We start from the raw sequence: 21,745 nt of genomic DNA on the forward strand, positions 1-21,745 counted from the left end.
ATTTCAGACTTGACCCGGGTGTTGAGAGCAGTGCCATCTTTCAAAAACTGTTCATTCGCATTCCTCAGTACTGCCTCTGTTGCAACTGAAAAAAGTGGAATTTCAGTTTTACTTGGCCACAGTGCCCTTTCAGGGCTTAATAGGACAGTGTCTTGTGATGACATTGATGAAGTGCCATCTGACTGGTAGTCTGCAGAACTAGAGGATGATGGTGAAGACAAAGGATTTGAAGTCAGTCTGGAGGGGTCACTCACATTGTCTGCATCTGCCACATTTTCAGTCTCCGGTGTTGCTAATGAGAGCACTATGGATGGAATAATGACCACTTTGATTATCCCCTTATGTTTAACCTCATTAGTAGAATGAATTGTGAAGAAATCCCCAAAGTCCTCATCCAAGTAATGAAGGATGAATTCCTCATGGATCTGGAAAGTGTCCCTCACAGTCTTATGCAATTGCTCCACTGTGTCTGGCATCCCTGCTGACAGTGTGAGCTTCTCATTATGATGATCGATAATCACCTTCACATCAACAGGGTCCATCTGTATGAAAACAAATCACAACTGAAAATCAGAGCAGGAGTGCTGTACAGTTAATGCTTTTAGCCTTTTCACCTAATATTGGACAATAATGTGTCTTTTTAAACTGACCATGCGTTTCCCTCCCACACAGCATGCTGCCAAGGGGTATCCATCACGAAAAATACCCCTTTTCCACCAAATCAGTTCCAGGGCTGGTTTGGGGCCAGTGCTGGTTCACAACTCGTTCAACTTGTGAGCCAGCTGAGAACCAGTTTGCTTTTCCATAGCTCGCGGTGCTAAGGGAAGCCACATCATTACATCACTGTATACGTCAGTTACGTCGCTGTATACGTCAGTTACGTCGCTACGTTTGCATAAACCTTGGTGTGAATATCGAAGCAAAAACAACACAGAAGAAGCAGCAGCAGCAACAACAATAATAATAATAATGGATGACTTCATGTTTGTACAGCTGCTGCTTCTCGTCGCTTAAAAATGGCGATCTTTCGCGGTCTTGTTATTGTTGTTGGTCTTAACAACTCGGCCCCCCCGCTGATGTAAGCGGTTCTTTCCTCTGGCTCAGCAGAGAGTTGGTGCTAGCCTGGAACCATTTTTTCTGGCCCCAGAGCCAGTTCTTTGTCAGTGGAAACAGAAAACCCAGTTCCAAACTAAGCACTGGCCCCGAACCAGCCCTGGAACTGCTTTGGTGGAAAAGGGGCAGAAGTTGCTATACATGCAGCAGAGTCACCTTCCCAGAGTGCTCCAAAACAACCCCCTTAAAATGTTCATTAATACCAGCTGTTAAACAACTTAACAGTGAAACTAAGATCACTGCCTACAATCACAATTTGGGAAATCTCCACAAAATCGAGTAGACCATCAGTAGATCCATGAGGCAAAATCATCCCAACTGCATATCTGGTTCCATGATATGACAGTGCATTTGTCAGTTCCACTTTGGTTTGTGTTGGATATACTTTTTAAAAAGACTCCTGTATTTCCTCATGCAGCAATACCAATGGAATATTAGTTACTTTACTCACACATAATGCAGGTTTCAAACCATCGGCATGTAAGGGCGTTTCTTCAACTAGGGGCACTTTTACCATTGTGAAGTTGATGAAAAAAAACTTTCAAAATTTACCTAATTCAGTATCATACATTTAAATAACATACCTAGTTTTAAGATATGTAAGAGTTCAAACTTAGATTACAAGACAAATTGTTATTTTTGACATTTTATCTGACCCGCAGTGAAGAAACGTCATTTCCACCACATCTCAATCTACAACTGTAAAGTAAAAGTAGAATAAATTACACCATTTAATAATTGTTTAGGATCATGTTTGTAAGTAACTTTACCCATTTGTCCATGATATAAAACAACCATGCATTTTTAAATGAGATAAATTAACTGTCCTATGGACCAAATGCTGTATTGAACACCTGTCACAGTGGGAAACTTAACGTTGGTTTGGGTAGGACCTTGTTAGAAAATAAATAGCATTATTTTTTATGTTAAATAACACAAGATCTCAGAAACTGTGCATGTAGTTTTAATGTGTGATGAGAACTGTTTGAATATTTTCAAAAAATGTGTGTGGTGATGTGGGCGGCACGGTGGTGTAGTGGTTAGTGCTGTCGCCTCACAGCAAGAAGGTCCTGGGTTCGAGCCCCGGGGCCGCCGAGGGCCTTTCTGTGCGGAGTTTGCATGTTCTCCCCGTGTCCGCGTGGGTTTCCTCCGGGTGCTCCGGTTTCCCCCACAGTCCAAAGACATGCAGGTTAGGTTAACTGGTGATTCTAAATTGACCGTAGGTGTGAATGTGAGTGTGAATGGTTGTCTGCGTCTATGTGTCAGCCCTGTGATGACCTGGCGACTTGTCCAGGGTGTACCCCGCCTTTTGCCCATAGTCAGCTGGGATAGGCTCCAGCTTGCCTGCGACCCTGTAGAAGGATAAAGCGGCTAGAGATAATGAGATGAGATGAGATGAGGTGTGTGGTGATGGAAATGACATGTGGTGGAAATGACCATGTGTTGTGGAAATGACAATGAATTGACATAAAAGTATATTTATTAGAAAAATTATAAAACTCATTTCACAGTTCACAAAATAATTAAACACACCTGTTTTTAGTTTAGTGCCAAGCCAATATCTGAATTTCATCAAATAGTTTGACTTGATGTCTCAAACATGAATGAATACAGTTCATAGGCTGCAAATAACTCATTAAACCTATGGCTTAAGGCAGAAATATTAAAAAGTGGATCCTGAAAATTTCTAATTGGTCTCTTAAATGAACGCTCTGTACTTGAAACTGTAACTAACTCCTGAAATTGTATGATTTGTATCATGGAACATCATGGAACTGCCTACTAATAGAAAGATGACCTAACAGAGGGTCTTAAAAACAGGAGATTGAGATTGATCAGGGCGTGGTGTTTGGGGCAGGTGAACATCCTGCTCTGGCTCCAAGGTTGCATCGGGAGAATGTGGTGGTGTGGTGGAGGAAAGGTACGCCTGCATTGTGAGATTTTTTTTTCTCATCTATTTCTTTGATTCTCCATTGTCATCTCTGTTTGCATTGTTCCCGCTTTGACAGATCTGTGATTGCCTTTACTACTCCTTTTTCTTTTTTCCTCAAGTATCTCTCCCTGTCTCGTTTAAGTCTCTCCTCATATTTTGTAGGGTCAGCTTTTATCTTGTCCCTATAGGCTTGTGACCTTTGTTTTGTTGTTTTAGGCGGCATCTTAAAAAAGATTAAATGAAATAAATATATTAATATTGTATAATATTTAAAAATTTATATTCTAATATTATGTAACATGTTCTATTATATTAAGTATTACATATATCTTCTTTCACAATCCATGTCACCTGAACGTTATCATCCTAAATGTCATTTCCACCACATACTGTCTTTTCCACCACAGAGAGCAGTGTGGTGGAAATGACCGTGGTAGAAATGACATTTCTACACTTTTTTGTGAAAAAATGGAAGATGGCTTCACTGATTAGCTTTGAATTAATACTTAGCATTTCATGTATGCAAGATACTCTTATTTAACTTAAAATTTTCATCTCTTTAAAAACACACATGACAGTACAGCATGTTTGGAAATGACGTACAATAAATTTATTTACTGATCAAGCAATATTTACCTTGATTTTTCTTCAGTAGTTTTTAATGAAAATTTAAATGCCCTCCATGTTCGACATGTGCTCTGATGTCAGTGTAGATTTCCATGGTAACCACACAAACAATCTTTCTCACAAACTTTTTAAAGGGACATTACAGTGTTGTGGTGGAAATGATACCAATACTGTGCGACAGGTATATTTTGTATAAAAAAAATATTAATGATGGACTCAAATGAAATATTATATGACATTGTATTTATGTGACTATTATTTAATACAGGTACATTAATAATTACCAGCCAAGCATAGACGTCGCCAGACCCATTTTAGGGTAGCTCCAGCCACCCTATCTTATGGCAAAGCCACCCTATATTTTTTGACCTTTTTTAAATTTTTTTTTTCCCCAAAAAAAACAAAGGCAGTAAAGCACTGGACATGAGCCATCAAGAACGCAAGTTAATCCGAACAACAGTTTCTGCTTGCTTATTTGTTGTTTAATGCAATATTATTAATATCGTTATGATTCCTCCTCATTGGCTCTGTGTCAAGCGTCACGTCGAGTGGTAGGCTAGTAGGACTTAAAAAACTACGCGGGCATTCTGCAGCAGGCGCGGTGCGGGCTTCCATTGAGTTGGGTTTGCAGAGAGTCAGAATTCTATGCTTTCATTTGCAGACACACACGGTGAGATTGTAATTTGATGTCAGTGGTTTGCATTTGCTTAACTTTACCTAGGCTATATTGAGTCTTCTGTAGAATGTTTACATGATGATTTGTGAAGCACTTGCCCTCTTCAGTTTGCGCAGGAATGCATGACACCTACCGTTGTTGTTTTTTTTTCACATTTTTGTAGTTTAGCTGGTGAAGTTGCTTCAGCAAGCAATTAAATGATGAAACCAATTTTAAAATAGAATAGAAATGGTGGGAAGTGTGTCCCCAAGGTGTGATGCTCTTGAAATAATGAATTGATTGAAAGCCTTATGGTGATGATACACGGGGCAACTTTTTGGGCAATGTTGCCGAGTTGCTGGGCAATTGCGTTTTGACTCTTTTCTATTGAGATTGGGCAACATTGTTTCTTTCTGAATGGTTTTGATAATCTCTGGCAACTTTTTGAGATAAGCCAATCAGAACGCGAGTATCGAGTCATGTGACCTCCGGTGAGGTTCGGATCAGAAATTTCAAACAAATATGGCGGCCGCTCAGTGTCAGTGGAGTGAAGAGATTCCTCATCTGTTTTTACGCCGGTAAGTTATTTTAATATTCTATATGGAGGAATTTACCTCACCAAAGCTCTAAAAAACAACAGACAGCTTGATTAAATGGTCACAGCAAAAATTAAGACATCGTTTTTTTTTTTTTTTAGCTAACTGTAAGCTGCCGTTGCTAACTGTTGTTGCCCTGAAAAGTTGCCCTGTGTCTCACCTAGTTGCCCGTTGCCAGCAACTTTGCTCGGCAACATTGCCCAAAAAGTTGCCCTGTGTATCATCACCATTTAAAAGTCTGGGTGTGCGACAAGGAGAAAACAGTGATTTTGACACCTTCCAGGAGGTTGAAAAGTATGAAAAAATCATAATAGAAAAAGCTAGTACATTTTTTAAGTGGGTTTCATTGGTAGTGTGACAAAGAAAGTGGAATTTGTCCAAAATTATAAGTATTTTTTAAAATATGACCAAATAACATAAAAGTACCCGTAGTCTAATGGTGATGATACACGGGGCAACTTTTTGGGCAATGTTGCCGAGCAATGTTGCTGGGCAATTGCGTTTTGACTCTTTTCTATTGAGATTGGGCAACATTGTTTCTTTCTGAATGGTTTTGATAATCTCTGGCAACTTTTTGAGATAAGCCAATCAGAACGCGAGTATCGAGTCATGTGACCTCCGGTGAGGTTCGGATCGGAAATTTCAAACAAATATGGCGGCCGCTCAGTGTCAATGGAGTGAAGAGATGGAGAGACTCCTCATCTGTTTTTACGCCGGTAAGTTATTTTAATATTCTATATGGAGGAATTTACCTCACCAAAGCTCTAAAAAACAACAGACAGCTTGATTAAATGGTCACAGCAAAAATTAAGACATCGATTTTTTTTAGCTAACTGTAAACTGCCGTTGCTAACTGTTGTTGCCCATTGTTAGTTGCCCTGTGTCTCATCTAGTTGCCCGTTGCCAGCAACATTGCTCGGCAACATTGCCCAAAAAGTTGCCCCGTGTATCATCACCATAAGAATCACCCGTAAATGATATGCCATCATCATCATTTGGTGCTTTGTGGTGAGAAAGAGTAGAATGTTTCTGAAACTGTTTGTGTGTCTAACAACACGTTTGGAAAGAATTATGCTTTGTCTCAAAGCGCATAGTCCAGACCAAGGACGCGCTATCCTAATGGGCTTCATGGGCAGCTGCCCAGGGCCTCGGCCACTAGGGGGCCTCAGAGGTAGCGAGATCGGAAAATATGAAACGATATTTTCAGAAGTTTTGATCATATTGATATTTTTGATGCATTTCGCCACCCGTAAGGAAGCCCACCTTGTCCCGTCGCATAAATCACCCGTCATTGTCAAGATGATCACTGTCCACCATGTCTTCACACGCTACACCAGCTTGAGTTCAACGAGTTAATTAATGGCTTCGCTTTGCAGAAAAGTAGGAAAGTGCCCTTGTAAGTTGACCCATGGCTGTCAAACTGAATGCGCAAAGCTGTGTGCCACTGCTGTTTGGGACATTACATGTGTGAAAGGATGAAATGTTTCACATAGCCTAACATTTTGAGATTTATTTCTGAGAAGCAAGATTTTTTTTTCTTTGTTATCGCTCTTTGTTTTCACAAGTTAAAAGTCACCTGGATTCCAAAATGAAAACGAACGGTTATATACCAAATGAATGTTCTTGTTCTGAATACTAAAGAAACTGTTGTACGCCTAGGTTATGTTTTTGACATGTTGTTCATTGACTCACTCATTCAAAGGCTTCTTGAGGCTAAACTTTAGTTAACCAGACTTGTTAACCGTGATGTCTGATGGATTTTTTCACCATGCAATTGCCTATTTCACCATTGCTTCTTCTCGATGAAATAGGTGTTGATGGATATAAAGTTTTATCGTTCAATAGTATTTCTAATTGTGCCACTGTCATTATTCAAGTTTCTGTGTCTAGTTAGACAGGCACGTCTGAGGGGGTGAATTTGCTGAGCGCAGTTGACAACAGGCGGGGGTGGGGCCTCGGGGGTGTGTCTGCCCAGGGCCTCGGCAAGGGTTAACGTGGCCCTGGTCCAGACATAAACCAAGGGTCCAAAGCATTTTATCATGTCAGGGTAGTGCTCCAAGAAATGGTGCTTAGGAGTTAACTTAGTCAGGAAAAACTTCGAACAGTCTATGGCGATGCTCACATATCAATGTAACTAATACTGTCCTCGGTATGAATAGGGGATAGCCTACCACGAGTTCAGTAATATCTTTTAATGTCATGAGAACTTGCCATGCGGGTTCAATGAATGGCAGTTTTAGATTTTATTCCCAAACCTGCCTCCACCTTAAAATGTACAACAATGTTGCAATTACACACATCAAATGTTCGAGCTACACAATGTGTCAAAGAAGCCTATGACTAACTTAAAACAGTGTAACGCGTTTAGCGACGAATAGCTTTGTCGCGACAGTAATGTTTATTAACTGATATTTCGTGCTCATGTCTGACTTCTGTAACTAAGGAGGCTTATGAGAAATTATAAATTTGTTAAAAATTGGCTACTTACGACCGAGTCAGGTTCAAATTCAGTCCACTGCGCCCGCCAAGCCAGCCATCGTCTTTTTCAGATCTGTCCTAGAACCCTTAGGAAATGACATCACGTAGTTAGTTCCGCTCTATTTACTTAAATTTTTTTAAGCTAAGTTACATCTCAAATAAAATTGAGTTGAATTCTATAACAATTGCACTTCTTAAAACTAATTGCTATTCGTAGTGTATTCTCAAATTTTGTTGAGACAAACAATAAATATTACAAATATTTAAACCATGTAATCTGTCAGTCAAATATTAATTTTTTTTAAAGAAATAAACTTAATTTTATATTTTACACAAAGATTCCTGTTGGAGTTCTACTAATTAATTTTGATGTAGTCAAAGCAAATGCGCATCATAATGATATTCAGCAATTTTATTAAGCATGCATACCGATATATTACTGTCACATTTACAGGGTCCTTGAATTATTTTTTAGAATAAAAAAAAATATGGAAAATTGGATGGCAAGCAGCACACAGGCAATATTTATTCTTCCTTTTCAGATTTCTGAATAGTTAATGCTGTTCTCTTTAATTTCTCCTTTCTGTCATGTGCAATGTTCTTATCTCATCACTTATCTGGATATAAATGTTGAATCCTAGTTCAAGTTACTACTGAAGTGACATAATGATGATTATTTATTAACAGTTTTGAGTGCAGCAAGAGAATCCTCGGTGTGTGTGTGTGTGTGTGTAAAGTCTTCTCATAAATGTCCTGGATGTTGGACCCATCTTAAAGTTGCAACTCAAGTGATATAAAGTTTCTTGTCTTTTATTTACCGACCATTTAGTAGGTGTGTGTGCGCGTGCATGTCTGTATGAGATTAATTAATTATTGTTATACATCAGGCTCAGTCAGGTGCTTTCCCTCTCCTTATCAAGCTGACATGCACATTCCCCTTATGGTGGCAGAATACACGTTTATGCTGACCCTGTGCTGATGTCGTGCTAAGGTTCACCTTATATAGTTCACCTTTTTCAAAAAAGATTGCCCTATTACTCATAGTCCCCCCCCAGCTCCAATTCATACACACATACCAGCTACCAGCCACAAATTAATAAGATCCAGGACGTATACTGAGGCAGCAGGAAATGAGTTGGACAAGGAAGCTGAAGATCCCTAACCCGGGCCTGGATGATCGGATCTTAAGCCATAAGGAGCTGGAGAAACTGGAAATTGAAGAGGCAGATGACAGACCTCAATGGGACAACAAAGCTCAGTATATACTGACGTGTGTGGGCTTCTGCGTAGGACTTGGTAACGTCTGGCGCTTCCCTTACCTGTGTCAGAGCCATGGGGGAGGTGAGAACTTGCTTTATTTATTTATTTATTTATTTATTTATTTAAATGGATTTAGATTTAATTTCTCATTTAGATAAAAATTTAATACATTTAATTTATCAACCAGATCTCATTTCAGTGTTTTAGCCTTTTGTGACTAGCAATGTCCTACACACACACACACACACACACACATACAGTGGTGCTTGAAAGTTTGTGAACCCTTTAGAACAGGGGTCACCAAACTTTTTTCTCTGGGGGCCACATTGTCGTTCCTGACTGTGATGGGGGGCCGGGGTCGGGTCAGCTATATAACAGAATTGTATGACCCAGACAAATATGACCACCAGCAGGCCTCATTGTGTAGTAGAGATTACTAGCCTGGCACATCCATCCCCACTACTATATCCCCCACTACTATATCCCCCACTACTATATCCACACTTGATTCCTGGCACATATTTGTTTATCTTTACTAGTGGTTTGCAAAAGTAGTAATCGAGTCTTCACACTTTGTTTTAATTTGAAATACCACAGATATTCCATTTATTTATTTTCTAATAAAAATAACATCAAAGCTGTCAAGGTAAGAAACATCTGCCTAGTTGAGGTGATTGACACTGGCAAAGGTGAGTGGAAAATTATAAATTGTAGGTAGGCCTGTTGATATTATTAATAATATTAATAATAATTGTGTGCAGCACTTAATAAAGGTCAAATACATAGGCCTATAAAATAAATACATTTAAAAAATAGTGAAATTATAATAATATGAGCAATAGATCAATAGATCACAGCAGCTGTGCTGTGTCCTGCACGTCATTGCTCTCATCCATGGCCAAAGCAAAAAACTCGAATTCTGACGCTTTCTCATTCAGCTGGTCATACACGTTGTCCCCCAAATCTTCAGTTCGCCTGGTCATAGTAGGTGCGGAGAGACTCACCGCGTTGAGCGCATCCTTCTTGTCGGGACACACCTCCTCGGCCACAGCAAGCATGCATACTTTAACAAAGTCCCCATCAGTAAACGGCTTTCCATGGGTAGCTAGTAGGTGAGCTACCTTATAGCTAGCTCGGACAGCAGCCTGGTTGATCTGGGTTTGGCGAAGGAATACATTCTGTTGTGCAGCCAGTCCGCATTTCATCCTCCGAATCCTGTCTTCTCTTGCTTGCCCTCGCAAACTAGCATACTCTTTGTGGCGGGTTTCGTAGTGACGACCATACCTGTCAACCCTCCCGTTTTTCCCGGGAAATCCCTTATTTTGACTTATTTCCCGCTGTCTTCCCATTTTTTTATTTTCCCGAAAATATCCCGTATTTTCACATTATATAAAAGTCCCGTATTTTCACAATATAAAAAAGTCGGTAGGTCCAGAATTCATGACGCACCTCTGACAGGAGTTTACAGCAGGAAGTCGGGCCATGAATTCACGTCCCCGCCCTCTCAGGCATCAGTAATTACAGAACTACGTCCGGAGGCGAGGCTGAGCAAGTGATTAGGTCCAGTGTTGCCAGATTGGGCGGTTTCAAGTGCATTTTAGCGGGTTTTGAACATATTTTGGGCTGGAAAACGTCAGCAGTATCTGGCAACACTGATTAGGTCTGAGGTGAAGATGGCAATGCTAATAGCTAAGAAAAACATTAGCCTCTCTTTCTTTGATGATTTCAACAAGTGCGTGGCTGGAATGTTCCCAGACTCTTCCCTCGCAAAGAAATTTTCCATGGGTTAAACGAAAGCCTCCCAAATAATCAAAGGTAAGCTACACATGTTTACATTACATTAAGTATGTCCTGGCTAAGACCTCATAAATAGCCTAGTGTAAACTAATTGGTGTATTAACTGTTTTATCCACTCATTGTCTATTTTATTTTCTATCTGAAACTTACCCATTTTAAATCACTCTTGGTTTAATATCTTATATTACTCTCTCTTTATTACATCTAGTTTCTCTTTATTCTATCTATCTATCTATCTATCTATCTATCTATCTATCTATCTATCTATCTATCTAGTGTTCTGAGGCCATGACTATGGTAAAACCATAATAAATTGCAATGGAATTGAATTTATTGACTGGTTATATAATGACCTTTCTTATTTTAACATAAGATATGTATTTTAGCCCTTAATTTGGGAAATAACTGGTACCACTGAAAGCAAATAAAAATAAATGTATAGTTTATTCACAAATGCACTCTATAAACCATAAGCATATTGAGTTTGGGTCTTGGCTATCACCAACATGCACCAGAGTACAGGAAATCACAAATACTAGATAGAAAATTGCCCTCCATTCAACTACACACCCACTTTTGGTGAAGGGTATGACTTTCTGAAATTTTCCCTTATTCTGAGTTAAAAATCTGGGAAATATCCCTTTTTTTCAAACCTCAAAGTTGACAGGTATGGTGACGATGCAGATTATATTCTTTGAAAACCGACACTTTCTTTACATACAAGACAAACTGCACGGTCCTTACACTGAACGAAAAAATAATCGGTGGTCCACTGTTCTTTAAAAACTCTGCACTCTCTGCCAGCTTTTCGCTTACCGCTAGCCATTTTGCTGTCCTGAACACTGACAGTTCTCTGCGCATGCGCTGCCTGTCACTGCTTGATCGTGAGCATATGACGAAAATTCGGAAAATATGAATAGTTCATTTTATAACTAAATATCAATTTTAATTGATAAAATCAACAAAATACAAGATGCAGACATGTTATTATTTGCCAAAAAGCAATTTAAAAAAATAGGCCATGACCACTTTTGGGGATTGCCTCATAGGGCCGGTTCAAGTGGTGGGGGGCAGAGGGGCTGGGGGGCTGGTCAAAGGGGGCTGGCGGGCCGTAGTTGGCCCGCGGACCGTAGTTTGATGACCCCTGCTTTAGAATGTTCTATATTTCTGCCTAAATGACCTAAAACATGATCAGATTTTCACACAAGTCCTAAAAGTAGATAAAGAGAACCCAGAATGAAATGAGACAAAAATATTATACTTGGTCATTTATTGAGGAAAATGATCCAATATTACATATCTGTGAGTGGCAAAAGTATGCACCCACGTGCAATGAACCAGTGCTACAGGTGCTCTAGCCCCTGCCCCTTTTCTGTTTGCTGTCCAAAGTGCCCTTTTCATAGGGACTGGTTTTTTTTTTTTTATATTTGTAAAATATGAGTTAGCTCCAACATCAGTATTCTCTACAATTTGACAATAATATATGAAATTATAGATTTATAAAGTAACGTTTTTCTATGTAAATGCGGGCATCAATCCGTGACGTCATGCATTCAGTGAACCTCCATGCAGAAAGCGCATGCAGGCGGTTGACAGTGGGAGACAGTGCGAGGAACGGCATGGTAAGGTCACACTGAAAGTCTCCTTTCATTTCTTATCTGAACATGCAATATTGTGCAGCTTAGAACACAATAGTAAATGTGTAGGGTTGTTTATCATTTAATGAAGCTGCCTAGGCTATATTTAAACCGTTTGCTCCATCCATTTCATTAACGTGGCAGATTCGGAAACTTTAGTTTGAACGACGGCGTTAATAACATTCTAGCAGCTTCGAAAACTTAAGGCTGAATGACGACATCCACAACATATTCTAGGCTGTCAGACCTTCTTCTGCTGGCAACTGAGAAAGATATCCATATTGAATACAGTGTTGTCATAGACATTTTCAAGAACATGGCAAACCGAAGACTGCTGCTTTGAAGAATACTGCAGCATTTAGATGGATCTCACTCACACACACACACACACACACACACACACACACACAGAATGTTCAGTTGCAATTGAAATTTAGTTTTGAATAAAGTTAACTTGTGTGAAAAATTTGTTCCAAGTGCCCTTTTTTGAATGTTGAGCCCCTGCCCCTCCAAAGGTCTTTGCACGGCCCTGAAAGTATGTGACACTTTGCTTTCAGTATCTGGTGTGACCCCCTTGTGCAGCAATAACTGCAACTAAACGTTTCCGGTAACTGTTGATCAGTCCTGCACACCAGCTTGGAGGAATTTTAGCCCATTCCTCCGTACAGAACAGCTTCAACTCTGGGATGTTGGTGGGTTTCCTCACATGAACTGCTCGCTTCAGGTCCTTCCACAACATTTCGATTGGATTAAGGTCAGGACTTTGACTTGGCCATTCCAAAACATTAACTTGATTCTTCTTTAACCATTCTTTGTTAGAATGATTTGTGTGCTTAGGGTCGGTGTCTTGCTGCATAACCCACCTTCTCTTGAGATTCAGTTCATGGACAGATGTCTGGACATTTTCCTTTAGAATTTGCTGGTATAATTCAGAATTCATTGTTCCATCAATGATGGCAAGCCACCCTGGCCCAGATGCAGCAAAACAGGCTCAAACCATGATACTACCACCACCATGTTTCACAGATGGGATAAGGTTCTTATGCTGGAATGGAATGTTTTTCTTTCTCCAAACGTAACGCTTCTCATTTAAACCATAAAGTTCTATTTTGGTCTCATCCGCCCACAAAACATTTTTCCAATAGCCTTCTGGCTTGTCCACGTGGTCTTTAGCAAACTGCAGATGAGCAGCAATGTTCTTTTTGGAGAGCAGTAGCTTTCTCCTTGCAACACTGCCATGCACACCATTGTTGTTCAGTGTTCTCCTAATGGTGGACTCATGAATATTAGCCAATGTGAGAGAGGCCTTCAGTTGCTTAGAAGTTACCCTGTGGTCCTTTGTAACCTTGCCGACTATTACACGCCTTGCTCTTAGAGTGATCTTTGTTGGTCGACCACTCCTGGGGAGGGTAACAATGGTCTTGAATTTCCTCCATTTGTACACAATCTGTCTGACTGTGAATTGGTGGAGTCCAAACTCTTTAGAGATGGTTTTGTAACCTTTTCCAGCCTGATGAGCATCAACAACGCTTTTTCTGAGATCCTCAGAAATCTCCTTTGTTTGTGCAATGATACACTTCCACAAAACATGTGTTGTGAAGATCAGACTTTGCTAGATCCCTGTTCTTTAAATAAAACAGGGTGCCCACTACCACCTGATTGTCATCCCATTGATTGAAAAACACTTGACACTAATTTCACCTTCAAATTAACTGCTAATCCTAGAGGTTCACATACTTTTGCCACTCACAGATATGTAATATTGGATCATTTTCCTCAATAAATGAATGAGCCAGTATAATATTTTTGTCTCATTTATTTAACTGGGTTCTCTTTATCTACTTTTAGGGCTTGTGTGAAAATCTGATGATGTTTTAGGTCATATTTATGCAAAAATATAGAAAATTACAAAGGGTTCACAAACTTTCAAGCACCACTGTATATCTCCATCCATTATCTGCAGCCGCTTATCCTGTCCTACAGGGTCAAACGCAAGCTGGAGCCAATCCCAGCTGACTATGGGCGAGAGGCAGGGTACACCCTGGACAAGTCGCCAGGTCATCGCAGGGCTAACACATAGACACAGACAACCATTCATGCTCACATTCACACCCACGGTCAATTTAGAGCCACCAATTAGCCTAACCTGCATGCCTTTGGGGGAAACCAGAGCACCTGGAGGAAACCCACACGGGGACAAACTCCACATAGAAAGGCCCTTGCCGGCCACTGGGCTCGAACCCAGGACCTTCTTGCTGTGAGGCAACAGTGCTAGCCATATATATACATACATACATACATACACACACATATATATATATATATATATTTTTTTTTTTTTTTTAATTTATTTATTATTTTTTCAAACTACACCCCACATAAAACTAGCAAGTATTAGAAGATAAGAATATATACAGTACTTGTCAAGTTTGGACACGTCTTCTAATTCAGTGCTTGTCTTTATTTTATTTTTACCACTTTGGTCACTCTAGACAACCTCAGGCTGATCGCACACCCCCTGCAGTGGCGATGTCTCATTCGAATGTCTGCCCTATCAACTTTCTTTAAAAGACACTAAAGACATTAAAAGACACTTCATGTCTTAAAGTAACGATGGATGTTGTTTTTCTTTATTTAGTCGAGCGGTTCTTGATATAATCTGGATTACTACAGTTGTGGAACAGGGCTATTTACTGATTATTATTATCTATTTACGCTTTGATCTCAAACACATTAATAAGGCAAGAAATTACACTAACTTTTGATGAGGCACACCTGTTAATTGAAAAGCATTCCAGGTGACTACCTCATGAAGCTGGTTAAGACAATGCCAATAGTGTGCAAAGCATCATCAAGGTAAAACAGTGAATACTTTTTAAAAATTAAAATACGAAATATTTTGTTTAACATTTTTCATTTACCACATAATTTCATAAATGTTCTATGTTATTTCAAAGTTTTGATGTTTTCAGTATTCTACAATGTAGACAATAGTTAAAATACAGAAAAACCTATGAATGAGTAGGGGTGTACAAACTTTTGACTGGTACTGTACATATTGCATGTAATTGTTAGAATGCAGACACTTACAGATGTATGCATGGAGGAGAGCAAAGTGCAGACTGTCAGCAAAGCCAAAATGATAGACAGAAATCGGAGTCGGAAAACTAGCGAGGGTCGGGAGATCGGTGAACAACTTAGTGAAAGAAAGACAAAGAGCGAAAACTCGGAAAAGGTAGCAAAAGGTCAGAAACACAGGACGCAGTCAGAAAAGATACAAGGCTTGTTACAAACTGAGCTAGCAGGACGATACTTCACAAAGATGTGTGTGTTTGGGGAATTTAAATAGAGGGACCGGTAATTGAGGAAATGGAAAACAGCTGAGATTCAGTATGCCAGAGACAGAGGGTGCTGTGTGTGTTGGGACTTGTAGTTCAGGGTATCCATGTTTGTAGTTTCCTCAGCGGGTTTACTGATAGAACCCCCCCTGAGGAGCTACCTCCGGGAGCTACATTCTTTCTTGGATGGCCCCTACCTCTGGGTGCTGGTTTGTTGGGATATTGGGCATGAAATTCCTGTTTTAGAAGAGGGTCGAGAATGTCCTTGTCCCTGACCCAACTTTGTTCCTCTGGTCCATATCCTTCCCAGACTGTCAAGTACTCGACTTGGCATCCTCTTTGCCTTGAGTCGAGGATTTTGTTCACCTGGTAGATGGGTTCTCCCTCCAGATCGAGTGTCGTGTGCTCCTGGACTGTTGTGTTGCTGGCAAGGGGTCCCCGGATAGCAAGCTTTAGCTGCGATACGTGAAGGTCGGAGATACTTGGCTGTGAGGGGGAAGTTCCAGGCGGTAAGATATCTCATTAATGCAGTGTAGAACTTTGAATGGCTCAATGTAGCATGGTTGGAGTTTTCTACATGTGTTAGGTTCCTTGTGGCCACCCATACTCTGCTGCCCGGGGAGAAGTTTGGAATCTCACCTCTATGCTTGTCCACATATTCCTTGTACTTGGCGCACACTGATTCAAGACGCTAATGGACCTACTCCCAGATGGTTTGACTGCATGAGAACCAGTTGTTGACTGCTTGTACTTGGCAGGGTGTGTCATCCCAGGGGAACAAGGGCGGTTGGTAGCCGAGTATGCACTGAAAAGGTGTTAACTGCGTAGCTGAGTGTTTAAGCAAGTTCTGTGCATACTTGGCCCAAGGAAGGAAGCATGCCCAGTCCCCCTGGTTGCACATGCAGTAGATCCTCAGAAAATAACTGAGCTCCTGATTAGCTACTTGGCCGTTAGACTGGGGGTGATGGCTGGAGGTGAGACTTGCTGATACTCCCAACCTTTCCATAAAGCTTGACCAGAAGCATGAAGTGAACTGGGGCCCCGGTCACTGACTATGTCCTTAGGGATGCCATAGTATCTAAAGACTTGTTGAAACAACAATTCAGAGGTTTGAGAAGCAGTGGGGATGCCTGGCAATGGGATGAGTTTAAGTGCCTTAGAGAATCGGTCAATGGTCACCATTATAGTAAGTAAGTAAGTAAATTTTATTTATAAAGCACATTTAAAAACAGTGCAAACTGACCAAAGTGCTGTACAGTGTCTGGCTAAAACAATAAAAAGAAAATAAAAGCAATAAAGCATATTAGTAACATATGGTAAGAAAACATTTTAGCAGCATTCCAATAGACAAAGACAACTGGGCACAGTGTACAGTGGCAAAACACTGACAGCATTGATCAACACATAGTAAAAGAAGATGAAGCATAAAATAATTAAGATACATAAGTGTTAAAAAGCAATTTAGATACATAAAAGGTGTTAAAGGGCAGTGGCTTAAGGGAGAGAAGAAAGCTAAGAACAAAGAAGCAAAGGCTAAGGTATAAAAGTGTGTTTTCAGTCTAAATTTAAAAGTAGTGATAGTGGGAGCGAGTCTGATGTCTGGAGGCAGACCATTCCAAAGACGTGGGACTGCCACTGCAAAGGCTCGGTCACCTTTATGTATGAGACGGGACCGGGGAACATGGAGGAGGCCTTGGTTAGTGGATCTGAGAGACCTGGGTGCAGAGTGGTGTCGCAGAATGTCTGAAATGTAGGAAGGGGCCTGACCATGTAAAAACTAAAAGAAGTATTTTGAATTGGATTCTAAAACATATGGGGAGCCAGTGCAGAGAAGAGTGATGTGATCATGCTTCCTAGTGATGTGATCATGCTTCCTAGTACCAGTTAAAAGTCTAGCAGCAGCATTCTGCACCAGCTGTAAGCGTGCTATCTGGGACTGGGAGAGGCCAAAATATAGGGCGTTACAGTAGTCAAGACGAGATGTTACAAAGGCATGTATAATGGTTTCTAAATCCTGGAATGATAGGGAGGGCTTAAGGCGGGTAATGACTCTGAGTTGGTGGTAGCTGTTTTTAATGACTGAGTTTATCTGTCTCTTAAAACAAAGTTCGGAGTTGAAGATGACCCTGAGGCTTTTGGCGTATGGTTTCACAAAAGGTGAGAGGGTAGATAAACTAGAAGTCACAGAGGGGATTGATTTGGGGGAACCAAAAATGATAACCTCAGTCTTAGAATCATTGAGTTGGAGAAAGTTCTTGATCATCCAACACTTAATGGCATCCAGGCAGTCCAACAAACACTGGGTGGAATCCTTTGATGTTAATGGTATGTATAACTGAGTGTCATCTGCATAAAAATGAAATGAAACATTGTGTTGGCGAATTATGTCACCTAGGGGGAGCATGTATAAACAGAAGAGCACCGGGCCCAAAATGGAACCTTGTGGGACACCATGTGAGACCGGGGCTGAGGGAGAGGAAGAGTGGTCAATAGAGACTGAGAAAGTTCTGTGTAGTAGATATGATTTAAACCAGAGTAGTGCTGTGCCACTGATGCCCACCCGCCCCTCGAGGCAGTTAAGGAGGATGTTGTGGTCCACTGTGTCGAAGGCCGCACTGAGATCCAACAGAACCAAAACTGCATTCTCACCCGAGTCCAGAGTGAGAAGTAGGTCATTTGTAACCTTCAGCAGTGCAGTTTCAGTGCTATGGAAAGGTCTAAAACCGGATTGAAAAGGCTCTAGGACTGTGTTTTGGGACAGGTAGGGGGACAGTTGGGCAAGAACAGCTTTTTCCAGAACCTTGGAAATAAAAGGCAGCTTAGAAATAGGCCTATAGTTGTTTAGACATTTGGGGTCCAGGTTGTGTTTTTTAAGCAGTGGCTGGACGACTGCATGCTTAAAGCAGGCTGGGACAGCACCTGATGTCAGACAGGCATTGATAATCAGTTGTAGGGAAGGGCCTAGAACATCAAGAGCTTCCTTTAAAATGAGAGTAGGGACATCATCACCAGGAGAGGAGGTGGTTTTCATATGCCTGACAATGTCATTTAGGGCAGTCAAGGATAAAGGGTCAAAGTGAGAGAGAGTAGCTGTTGAGCGGAAAGGTGGGGGTGTATGTGAGGAGGTTAGAGCTGGGGGTGGAAAAGTAGCTCTGATATTCTCAATTTTGTTAGTGAAGAAATTCAAGAATTCCTCACAAGTATGCGAAGTTGTGATGGGAGCTGGTGAGAGAGGTGGGTTTATGATGGAGTTTATAGTGTTAAAAAGAATTTTGGGTCTATTGGAATTCTGGTTAATTATATCTGAAAAATGTTTGGCTCTAGCTGCTTTGGTGACTGACTGGAAAGATGACAGGGTAGACTTAAAAATTTCAAAGGAGACAGTGAGGCGATCTTTCTTCCATCTCCGTTCAGCTCTGTGGCAGGCCTGCCTGAGTGAGCGAGTGTCTTCATCCAGCCACACCTTGGATTTAAAATTAGAACGTTTGTAACGGAGTGGAGCCACTACATCAAGAATCCCCAAGCAGGAAGAGTTGAATAAAGTAACCAAGTCATCAGGACTGCATGAGGTGGCTACTGCTGTGGACATGGTTGATAAAACATCCTTACTTAAAAAATGCTCTACAAACTGAGCAGTAGTCTCAGGGTTCAGGCGACGGGAAAACTGTCCAGGGGCTTTGGCTGTCTGCACAGGGTTTGGAATGCTGATGTTAAAAAATATAGGCTTATGATCAGAGAAAGTGGCATTGTCCATTGATATATCCTCAACAGAGAAGCCGTAGGATAAAACTAATCAAGAGTATGGCCCAGTATGTGAGTGGCTTGGTCTATATGTTGAGTGAAGCCAAATGCATCCAATACATCGCAGAACTCTTTAACCATGGGTTTATCTGGACAGCAGACATGAATATTGAAATCGCTCACCAGCAGTAAACGGTCATATGTAGAGACCGTCTGAGATAGAAAAAATGAAAATTCTGAAATAAAGTCTTTATCTGGTTTGGGGGGTCTATAAATTAGTGCACACAACAGCGGGCTTTGTTTAGACTCCACAGTCACACATTGCAGTTCAAAAGTGGAATATGTGCTCAAGGAAAGCCTCTGGATTTTTAAAGTGTTATTGAAAACAAAAGCCACTCCACCACCTTGTCCAACGCGCCTTGGAGTGCTGATGAATGAGCAGTTCGTAGGGCACAGTTCGCCGAAGGCAGAAGACTCACCAACTCCGGCAGAAATCCAAGTCTCAGTCAGAAATAACAAATACAATTCATGACGGGAGAAGAAGTCATTGAGTATGAAGGTCTTGTTTAACACTGATCTGCTGTTGACCAGTGCCGCTTTAGCCTTGGTGTATGTCACTGCCTGCGAGCAGCGTGAGTATTCCAGCAGCTGAATGTTCCCGGGGTTTACCCCACCACTGCAGATGCGAAGTCTTGGCCGGTTGGAAATGGCAGGTTCCGAGGATCGTCGTGGGATTATAGGGATGTGGCAGGAGTAATTCAGATCCCAGGATCGCCGCACCAGGAAGAGATCCTCTCGTCCTTCATGGAGTAGGCGACAGCAGCGAGGGCCTGGCCATTGCTTTGAGAGCGCGAGCCCATCCCCTGACCTTCACTCGGAAACCTCCGTGCTTACCCCGCCGCCTCCGACGTGGCTTGCGGCGAGCATTGCAGCAGAAGAGCCGGCGAATGCATTCTGCAGGCAGGTGGAGAAACGTAGGATGATGCCGGGAGTCGGTAGCAGGTCCGCGACTTATGTAGTGACCAAAGCAAGCAGTCCTTGATGTACAGTAGAGGCCTTAGTCCGCTGCCTTGTTTTTCCACATAAAAGAAACCAGCCAATGCAGGAGACTTGGAAGGGCAGATATCCTTGCTTGAGGGCCTCCTGAATGTACTCCTCCATGGCAACCTGTTCCTTCTGAGATAGAGAATAAATTCAACCACGTGGTGGTGACATACCTGGTAGTAAGTCAGGCTAGTTCACTGATGACTTCAGGGTGCAGACCTTGGCAAAACACTGCCTTGAGGGCTGGGTCGTTCCACTCATTCACAGCTGCTAATGTCCTGAAGTCCAGAGCATATTCTGCAACACTTCTAGAACCTTGAGAACTGGCAAGTAGACTTTCACTGACCTCAATCCCCTCTGATTCGTGGTCAAAAACTCATTTGAACACGGAGAGAAAGTGCTCATAGGAAGTAGTATGCTAACCACCCCGTTCCAAATAGCGGTAGCCCAGCAGAGCACTTTGCCAGTGAGAAAGGATAGAAATTTAGTGATTTTATGTTCATCAGATAAGTTAGGCATAGTGGCAAAATACATAGAATATTGGAGTAAGAAACCTTTACATGTGATGTCATCTCCAGCAAACTTCTCCGGAGCGGGGAGTTGCAGTGCTGGGCTAGGAGGAGACTCGGTGTGTTAGGAGGGCATGCAACATCACAGTTGCGAGCTGCGTCATCCTGGTGTTGAGATTGGCGAGCATCTGTTGATGTTCTCCCAGCAAATGCCCCTGCGCATTCAAAGCAGTCTGTTTTGTATCCTCCGCTACATCCATGCAGGCGAAGTATCCTGTTAGAATGCAGGCACTTACAGATGTATGCACGGAGGAGAGCAAAGTGCAGACTGTCAACAAAGCCAAAACAATAGACAGAAATCGGAGTCGGAAAACTAGCGAGGGTCAGGAGATTGTCGAACAACTTTGAAGTTAAGACAAAGAGCGAGAACTAGGAAAAGGTAGCAAAAGATCAGAAACATGAGAAGCAATCAGAAAAGATACAAGGCTTGGTACGAACTGAGCTAGCAGGACGATACTTCGCAAAGATGTGTGTGTTTGGGGAATTTAAATAGAGGGACTGGTAACTGAGGAAATGGAAAACAGCTGAGATTCAGTATGCCAGAGACAGAGGGTGCTGTGCGTCTTTGGACTTGTAGTTCAGGGTATCCATGTTTGTAGTTTTCTCAGCGGGTTTACTGACAGTAATATGGAATATACAAGGTGTATTTACATTATAATCTATAACTAAAAGGGTTTCCTTATTGAAGCTGCTGATTTAATATTTAATTCTGGACAGAACAGGTAGCCAGTGAAGCTGAGAAAGGATGGGGGTGATATGAGCAGATCATTTGGTATGGGTGAGGATTCTTGCAGCAGAGTTCTGAATGTATTGTAGTCTTCGTAGGGATTTAGTAGGGAGGATACTTTCTAATCCACAGGACCCAGTTACCCTCCAGATTGGATTGTGTTTCAGTTTGATTTTATAATAGTCAGTCTGATTATACTTTGTTTCATGTTGTTCTGGGTTTGCTGACTT

The 21,745-nt window shown here is 41.4% G+C and overlaps 1 protein-coding gene across 3 annotated transcripts in view; it reads left to right on the forward strand.

Annotated features, from left to right (window-relative positions):
- The first annotated feature begins 4,787 nt into the window (after positions 1 to 4,787).
- LOC132886747 (sodium-dependent neutral amino acid transporter B(0)AT1-like) overlaps positions 4,788 to 21,745 on the forward strand; it is a 92,503-nt gene continuing 75,545 nt past the window's right edge. Inside the window, exon 1 of one of the 3 annotated variants that reach the window (XM_060921775.1) lies at positions 4,788 to 4,906. Coding sequence is in view for 2 of the 3 variants with exons in the window: in XM_060921770.1 (XP_060777753.1) it covers positions 8,533 to 8,743 (211 nt within the window). In the remaining variant the exon portion in view is untranslated. Of the gene's footprint in view, positions 4,907 to 5,146; positions 5,641 to 7,890; positions 8,744 to 21,745 lie in introns of those variants that run through there. The other 2 variants (XM_060921772.1, XM_060921770.1) reach the window with 2 other exon arrangements.

This window comes from Neoarius graeffei, chromosome 5 (genome assembly GCF_027579695.1).
Source record: "Neoarius graeffei isolate fNeoGra1 chromosome 5, fNeoGra1.pri, whole genome shotgun sequence".
Taxonomy (NCBI): domain Eukaryota; kingdom Metazoa; phylum Chordata; class Actinopteri; order Siluriformes; family Ariidae; genus Neoarius; species Neoarius graeffei.